This window comes from Heptranchias perlo, chromosome 10 (genome assembly GCF_035084215.1).
Source record: "Heptranchias perlo isolate sHepPer1 chromosome 10, sHepPer1.hap1, whole genome shotgun sequence".
NCBI lineage: Eukaryota > Metazoa > Chordata > Chondrichthyes > Hexanchiformes > Hexanchidae > Heptranchias > Heptranchias perlo.
Window position 1 is genome coordinate 73,570,824 of NC_090334.1, and position 8,432 is coordinate 73,579,255.

The 8,432-nt window shown below is 40.3% G+C and overlaps 1 protein-coding gene across 1 annotated transcript in view; it reads left to right on the top strand.

Moving 5' to 3' along the window:
* Positions 1-7,324, top strand: part of papola (poly(A) polymerase alpha) — a 51,803-nt gene extending 44,479 nt beyond the window's left edge. Inside the window, exons 21-23 of the mRNA XM_067992024.1 lie at positions 222-299; positions 579-635; positions 2,339-7,324. Of these exons, the coding sequence (XP_067848125.1) occupies positions 222-299; positions 579-635; positions 2,339-2,434 (231 nt within the window). The 3' untranslated portion in view covers positions 2,435-7,324. The remainder of the gene's footprint in view (positions 1-221; positions 300-578; positions 636-2,338) is intronic.
* The last annotated feature ends 1,108 nt before the right edge of the window (positions 7,325-8,432 follow it).

Genomic DNA, 8,432 nt, shown 5'->3' on the forward strand with positions numbered 1-8,432 from the left:
CACTCCCTTTAAAATCTTGTTCACCTCTCACCCACATTTCCTTATGTTAGGAATGCTACAAAGTGCAAATTAATTTTTTCAAGAGGAGATTGGGAATGATTGAAACATACTCAAAGCCCAGTTCTGTTTTTTTTTTAAAAGTAGGCTATTTATATATGCCAACATTTAGAGTAACCTAACTAAACAATCAGTGCAACTTGAATATGTTTCTTGCTTGCCAGGGATCCATCTCTGTGAAGGAGCAGGGTGACTGTTCGAAAAGTCCTGTCAGTGAGAAAAGAATGGATGAAAATGTGAAGGTAAGAAGTAGCTTCCAGTAGAATATCAACAGTTGAATCTTAACATTGGGTGGAAAAATAACTTCAAAAAGTTCTCTGAACTCTATACCAATTTGGAATAGCTACAGAAATATTTTTCTCAAAACTTTGGAAATTATGAAAGGAGGAGAAAAGTAGAACTCATGGCCTTGCAAGAAGTGGGAGATTCTAATCTTGTGCATACTGTTCAAGGTATTAATATAATTTAGTAATATATTTTAGGTAAGTGCTGATCTATATTTGGCTTCCTTTTTTGTGCAGGAACTTGAGTCTGAAGAAAAGCTGGCGCCAATCCCATCCAAGGCTTCTGTCTCACAGGTAAGTATTAAAGATACATAGTGAAATTTAATTACCAGAGATACACAGCCAGCTCTGGGGATTACTGCGACCAGATGGGGATCTACTTTAATGATTTTCTTCCTCCCTTCCTGAAGGCACCAATTCATGTTGGGTGTACAGATCCACAGACGCTGGCCACCCTCCAGTATCTCTTAAATGGCCAGTCTTCATTTGTGAACATGCTCAGTGAGTGTCCGCGGGCTTTGTAACTGTGAGGGACATCACAGCTGAGCTTAGTCCTGCCGATTCCCACGTGTTTATAACCTAACAGGCATCATGGGATAAAGGTCAGGAGCAGGAACCTTGGCTGACTTTCCCCTTCCCGCTCCCCCAAAACCTCGGGCACTGAGGCCAATTGTTGTGCCCTTCCGCCCATCGCAACTGAGATCAGCTAACTAAGGTTGTACCAAGAATCAAACCTGGGACCTCCCTGTTCTGTATTGCACAGTACCAAGCTAGACATTGATCAGCTATGCCAAGCAGAGACTCTTCAACTTTTAAGATATTCTGTCTTTCTCCCCTTGCACCATCTGGAGCCAAACAGCAGACCATCTGCATAGAACCCTTGCAACAGATGAAAAGGTGGCCCAGGGTCTTGTCTTTTCACTTCCTTTGAAGTGTGGGCTCCACTTGACATCTGCCGCAATGGTGGTTGTAAATCTGTGCTGTCAGTGGGTTGGAACACAAATTTCTTGTGCCATGCTTCAGGAAATTGACTTTCCCAAGGCCTGAAAGTTCCAAGTTGTTTCTATTTTATTTGATGAACCAAAGCTTATGGTCTGAAAGCTATAATATGGCATGGCACAAAGTTGGAGAGAAAGAGAGATGAGGTAAATCAAGAAGGTGTGATCAGATGGCGTCAAGCTTGGGTTTTAAAATCATTAAGATTTTAGGAGCATGGGAAGGAAGGCTAGAGGGGAGAGCGCAATCGCCTGTCAAATTACCTGCATTTTCTTATAAATTCTCTAAGTGTGAGAGTGGTGCTGGGAGAGCCTTCACAGATATGAGAGCAGTAATGGGTTATTGAACTCTGTTCCAGTGCTGTGCTGTTCCTTTCCTGATTGATATCGCTAACTGGTGCCAACAAGCTGCTAATAATGAAGTCAACCTTCGTTGGCTGTAAGTTGATCCTACAGCGCTACCCTGCGATGTTTAAGAGCCCATTTGGGAATTTTCCAGTGTCTGCCACCATTAACAATTCCCTAGAGTGTAACTTTAATTTTTTTTTCAATATTTTCCTCTTTCAGTTCCTCTTGCCTTTTTAAAGTTGAATAAAGGATATAGATAAACAATCCTAACATTGTTTAACATAACCACAAACTCTAATCAGGGGCCACTGACTCAAGATCAGAAGAAGGGTGAGCAGACAGTTTAGATTCAACCGGTGAATGTGTGGAACAGGCTGTCTAGGGAGACAGTGGAGGTAGAAAGTGTCAACAAATTTAATAAGGAGCTTTATCTTTCTGATGATGGAATCAATAGCAGGCTATTGGACTCTGGGGCTGGCCAGGTGGAATACAGTGGTACTTTCAAGTCCTCTACGTTCCTAAGTTTTTGTGTACTCTGTCTACTGAGCCTTTTGAATATGTAGTTGCAAGTGTTTACACTTGCCAACACCATCATTATCTGCCATCTCTCTATTGCACTGATGCATAAATTAATATTTTTTTTCTTTTATACAGGAACCAACGAGCACAGAACTTTCTGATGTTTCTTCCCTTCCTGTAAACCCTGTTCCAGTAGTTAAAAACTCGATAAAGCTGAGGCTGAATCGGTAGAGAACGAACACACACACACACACACACACACACACACACACACACACACACACACACACACACCTCTCATCTGTTCGCTGGCTACAGGTTCCTCCGTGGAAACATTTTAAAAAGTTCTTTGGACGCAGGCGATCGTGGTATATGGTGAAGTTGGACGATAAAGGCTGTAGATTTTTTTTTTAAAAAACATGTCCTATAAGACTTGATCATTGTTGAATCTGGAGTCTGGTAGAACTCGACCAGTGAATACGATGCACTGCGGACTGACTGGTCATGCAGCGAGTGCATCTTTGGCGGAGTACTGCTGATGTGTTGGCAACAGTTATGTTAGTTGAAACCGTTTTTTTCCAAGAGCCCTTTTCTTTTTTGTCAATCTTTGCTCTTAAACTGCCTTGCAATTGTGAAAAGATTTTAAAAATTTTTGTTGACCAATTGTTCAGTCATACGGGCATTATTTGTAAATTTTAGATTAGTGATGGTATTGAGAGATTTAATATTGAAGGACTCTTGTACCAGGCCATGCTATTATTGATTTCAGGGCACTAATCTATATGATCCAGTTGTTTCTTTTCTTTCTGATAGCAACAAAAAATCAGAGCTTTGTTTCTGGGGCATCTTACGACCTGGAAAAGGGGCAAAAGCTTCTGAGTTTTTTAGTTGCTTCCAATGTTTGTGTGCTGCTTTTTTGATGCATTAGATGTTAATTTGACTCTTCACTTCTAGTTTGTGCCACTGTCAGGTACTGTTCAGGACTTATTTTGCCTCAGAACTAAATTCAGGACGGTTTATGTGTGACTAGTGGATGTCATGTCAGGACACTGGACATTTCCATTTGGAGCTGGTTTCAAATCAAAGCTAAATGGGTGGGATTTAAGATCTACTGCCACTGGAATGAGTCACCACTTGACCAATATTAAATCAGTTCCCAGTCAATTTGAATCCACTGTGTAAAACTCATCTATATTTGACATTGATTGAAACTGCTAGGTGATTTGCTGCTGCTTGGAAAAAGTAGACTCTGCTTCTGCATGGCTCATGGGGTTGCAAACTGCATGGCCATTAAGCATCCATGAAGCATGGCAAAGTGGGCTTAAAACCCTCCCCTCAACCCAACCCTCTTGTTTAGCTAGGAATCTGGTGTTTGTCTTGTACAGTTGTCTACAGTGACCCATTTGACCATGGCAAGTGGGTGTTACCATTGGGCAAACAATCTTTTTTTTCTAACAGTTGCTGTTTCACTAAGTATCCTCAATGTGCAAGCAAATAGCTCTCACCCCCCCCCCCCCCCCCCCAGAACTACCAGCACTACCATTAGAAATGTATTTTAAAAAAAATCTAAAACCTCCTCGTTTGGATCAGTACAAAATGACTGCATTTTCTTGTTGGTCCTCCAATATGTCACTTTTAAATCCCTCTAGAACAGGTATGTGGGATGGAAATTTTCGAGGAATGTGATGTTAAGTAAATTGAAATCCCTGTGTGTAACCAATCAGATGTCCTGTTTTAATCGTGTCTCAAAACTACATGAAAATCTTTTTGTTGCTTTTATGATCTATGTATGGCAACATGTTCAAACAATGGGCTCTTCCTCAGATTTAATGCATTCAAACAGGTCAGTAACGGTGTTCTTACCATTTTTAAGTTTTACATAATTTTTTGGTAAGTCTAGATACCACTTACTTATTCATAGAAGCAAATTATAGAAGAGCAGCCTGATGTATTGGGCAAGCAGATTCTGAGAGCCAGTCACATGTGTGTTTATTTTTTACAAGAAGATTGAAAAAAGAACGAGATTCAAGTTTTGCAATGCTGGGATTTGAGCTGTTTAATTTGAAAAGATTATTGGCTCGGTTCATAACCATTTCACTCGAAGAGTCAACCTTTACTAAACCAGAACTGGGCACATCATTTGCTGGTGGGTAGGGGTAGAGTAAAGGGTCACAATCCTATGGTTCTCTATTGTCAAACTCCTGTGCTTGAGTTTTTAACAAGACGATAGAGGATTTCCCCCATGAATTGAATCCTTTGTGTTTGCATGGACCTTTTTTCTTTTTGTATTTCAGTGACGTAGACTTGAATAATTCCTGAAAATATTTTTCATCAGTTTATTAAGAACAAAACAGTTACAATGTTGTAAACTTTTGGCTATGAGAAGTGCTTTCGAAAGTACAAATATATTTTACTGTTTTAATTTTTTTAATTTAAAGATAGTTTAAGTGCGCCCCCATACCACAGAGTGCCTAAGAGTGACTGAAACTTTAGTTCTAGCTGAAAAGGTAACACATTTGCAAATCCCACTAACCTTGAAGTGTGGATAATTAGATTTCCTCCATGTGACCAGTTGGAATTGGGTAAAGAGCTGAGCTGCTGCATTTGAAATGCGTAGTCCATGTGTTAAATGTACACGCACACCTTTCTCTTAGGTCCTGTAGACAATCTGTTCTTCTTCCTGTCCTGGAAAATGTTTCTATTGTGAAATGGTTGACCCACTGTGGCAGAGCTGAACTATGTATCCTTGCAAAACATGTATGTAAACTCAATTGCCTGTGCTCTATTAAGTTTGTTAATTTTTTCAGGAGTTCCAGGTATTTCCGAGTCTCTCTCTCTCTTTGTTTACTTTGGATGTAATTGGTTAAAGTTTGTTTAACAAATCATCTATCAAATAATTTACAAAAAGGATCTCCGAACCTTCCAGGCCTTCTGTTCGAAATGCGCTGTCACGTAAATTTTTGTTATTTCCACATTTTGGTATGCATAGTACTTCAAAGTATTTGACATTTAGGGGGAAAAAGGCACCTATGGAAATCCAAAAGAGCCATTAGAATTTCAGTGGTGATCGACCAATGCAGTCTCTGCAGGAAATGGAGCTTTGCTTGTAATTTACCTGCCTCGCCTTCACCAATTTGGATACAAAAATATTGTTTATGGTTACTGATTAATTTATATGACTGAAGTTAAAGGAGCCATTCACATGTTAGCACTTGTAGTAATATTAAAAACCTCTTTTAGATTTGTTTCCTTTTTCAACACCTCTGTGATGGTGTTGGTAGGGGGGTGGGAGAGGGGGTGCCTCTAATGAAGATAAAAGCAGCTGTGATTTCTTCCAGTGGACCTGCCATTGTATTGGAGTTCCTCAAAGCTCTTCCCCTCTGCTTTCTTGTAGTGTTGTGCTGGTCACTACAGTTCACTGTGGCAGACCAGGGAGTTTCCAAAATTGATTTTTAGTAAAGAAAGGTTACAGGTTAACAACGGAAGTAAACATGTTAGGAAAGTGAGTTCTCTGTATAAAAGCCTGTTTTAGCCATTGTTTAAAAAGGGACAACTCTATTAAATGAGTTTCCTGCTGTAGAGAGTAAATGCAGCAGTCTCTGGCTTAAGAGCATTGGAAAGAAAAGTAGCTAGCCTGGTGTTTCCCACCCAAGGAGCTACCCCAACTAGTTGCATGTCTGTAGTAGGGAGAGAGTTATCCCAGTTAATTTTACATAGGAGAAATGAGATGTATACTGACTAACCATGAAAGTGCTTGCATAGTAGATTGTAGTATATATTGTGATGTCTGACTTGAGTTTCTTTTTGCTGTGCATTTACATAAAGCCAATTTCGTTTGAGTTTTTGATAACACCATCACAGATCCTGTCTAATTTTTATTGCTAATATCCTAAGAAATTGGGTTGAGGAGAAGAAAACTTGAACACAGCTAAGATGTACAGCTTATAGCAGGGAGTAACTATTTTGCTATATATCTGGTACAATACACTTCTACTGCCAGTGTCGTCTCATCTGAGATGTGTTATGAAATGCACTCCTAATGTAAGCGTGCAGTTGCATCACTTGTACAGAGGGTCCAGGAATGCTAGGGTTCATACTTGCTGGTTTGTATGGTATTGATATTTACAAGGCTGATTTGCCCTTCCCATTAATTAATAGCATACTCTTAAGAAGTTTACTCCCTCTTTGGGTGCATTTTCCCCCTCCTTTCCACCCCACCAATCAACTTTAGCCTTCATTCCAAACATTCCTATTAAGAAAACATTACAAGTTATATATGCCCATCCTGGTTGACCGGAACATTTCTTTTATGTGCTAACGGCATTAACCCATTCTTAGGTGACCAGGTGGGAAATTGGCCCGTTGAACTCCATAACACTGGGTCTTTTTAATATGGCAGCAGCAGATTATATGAAAGCTGCTCTATGGTGCTAGATACAATATCTGCTTGAGGCTTTCATGAGTACTCTGTTTTCAGTGTGTTTAAGCCAACTATGTTTAATGAAACCTTTGACTGTGTTGCTTCTGTTTTTGAATGCTTTTGTCTGCTAATCCACTGATGGTTCCATTGCCACACTGCATGAATAGTGATTATAAAACAGTAACTGCAGCCTAAAGTTCTTTCTATAAACCAATGCTTTTTATTTTTCCATGTGAATGAATTGGTGCTGGAATGACCTGTTCCCATTTAACAGGGTGATCGTTAACTGGCTTTTACTGAATCAAAGTTTTTAAACATGAAAGATGTTGCAACGGTCACTCTTTTCAGGAATTAAAATGTTTCTGTTTACCTGCCTGAATGTGAAATCAAGCTGTCACAGATTGTGGTTGGGCGGTTATTTGTGGACAAGCAAGAATTGAAAAAGCTTTCATGTGAATGCACCTCGTGTTATGCCAAGAAGAGTGCTAAACTTTTTTTAAAATTTTTCATTGTTGGTGAACTCGTCTAGTAGTTTTCCCTTCCTCACAGTTTAACTGTTGCTTTCGCAAGCTGTACTCTGCGGCTCACAGATGGAGTTCTGTTTTTTTTCATAGTGTCTGTACACTAGTAATTTTCAGAAGCTATTTTGTATAGAGATGTATTTCTTCATTTAAAATAAAAAATAAAAATGCAGCACAAAATTGGGTGATGTGTGGGTTCCTTGATAGAATCATAGAAGTTTACAACATGGAAACATGCCCTTTGGCCCAACATGTCCATGTCGCCCAGTTTATACCACTAAGCTAGTCCCAATTGCCTGCACTTGGCCCATATCCCTCTATACCCATCTTACCCTTTGATGTGTGCCTTCTTTGTATTTAGGTTCAGCCTTTGCTACAGTGTCAGCCATGGTGCAATTGGCAGAACTGTCTCCTTGGTGTCAGAAGGTTGTGCTCCAGAGACTTGAGCACAAAATCTAGGTTGACACTTCAGAGTGTGTGCTGATGGAATGCTGCACTGTTGGAGAGACAGTCTTTCAGCTGATAACGTTAAACTGAGGCCCTATCCCCTCGGGTGGACATAAGAGCCCGTGGTGCTATTCGAAGAAGAGCATGGGAGTTCTCCCTGGTCTCCTGCCCAATATCACTATAACAGATTATCTGGTCATTATCTGTTGCTCTTTGTGGGACCTTGCTGTGTGTAGATTGTTTTACGTTTCCTACCTTTCAAACGTACTTCATTGGTTGTAAAGCGTTGTGGGATATCCTGCCATATTCTTTCTTTGATTATTTCGTTTTCAACACTTGGCACCAGCTTGCAGTGTACATACAGACCTTGACATTTCAGTTATGCTGGTGCACATCAAATGTGATAGAAGCTGGAAGAATGTCTCTCAAATAGGAAAGCTTCCTGTCTTCCATCTTCTGGACACAATTGTCTGTGTTTAGGGCCAACATAAATCCTGAAGCACCACTTGTCCTAGCCTGAGTATTCTTTACGGTTCCATCATGCAGTTCTGAATCCTTCTGCTCACCACTCACTGGTGTACCAGGTATGGTCTAGGCACCATAGAATCATATAGCATAGGAGGACATTCGACCCATCGAGCCTGTGCTGGCCCTAATATCTCTCCCCATAACTGAAGTCCCGCTGCCTTGGATTTGTGTTCATCTGCACTTGAATTCTAACATTGTGCCATGGGCTTTATGGATCTGTGCACAGGGTCAGCACTAGTGCCATATCCATGAGGCCTGTTTATCCTGACTTCAGGAAAGCTGCAAGTTGCGGTGAACTATGTAGACCAGGAAG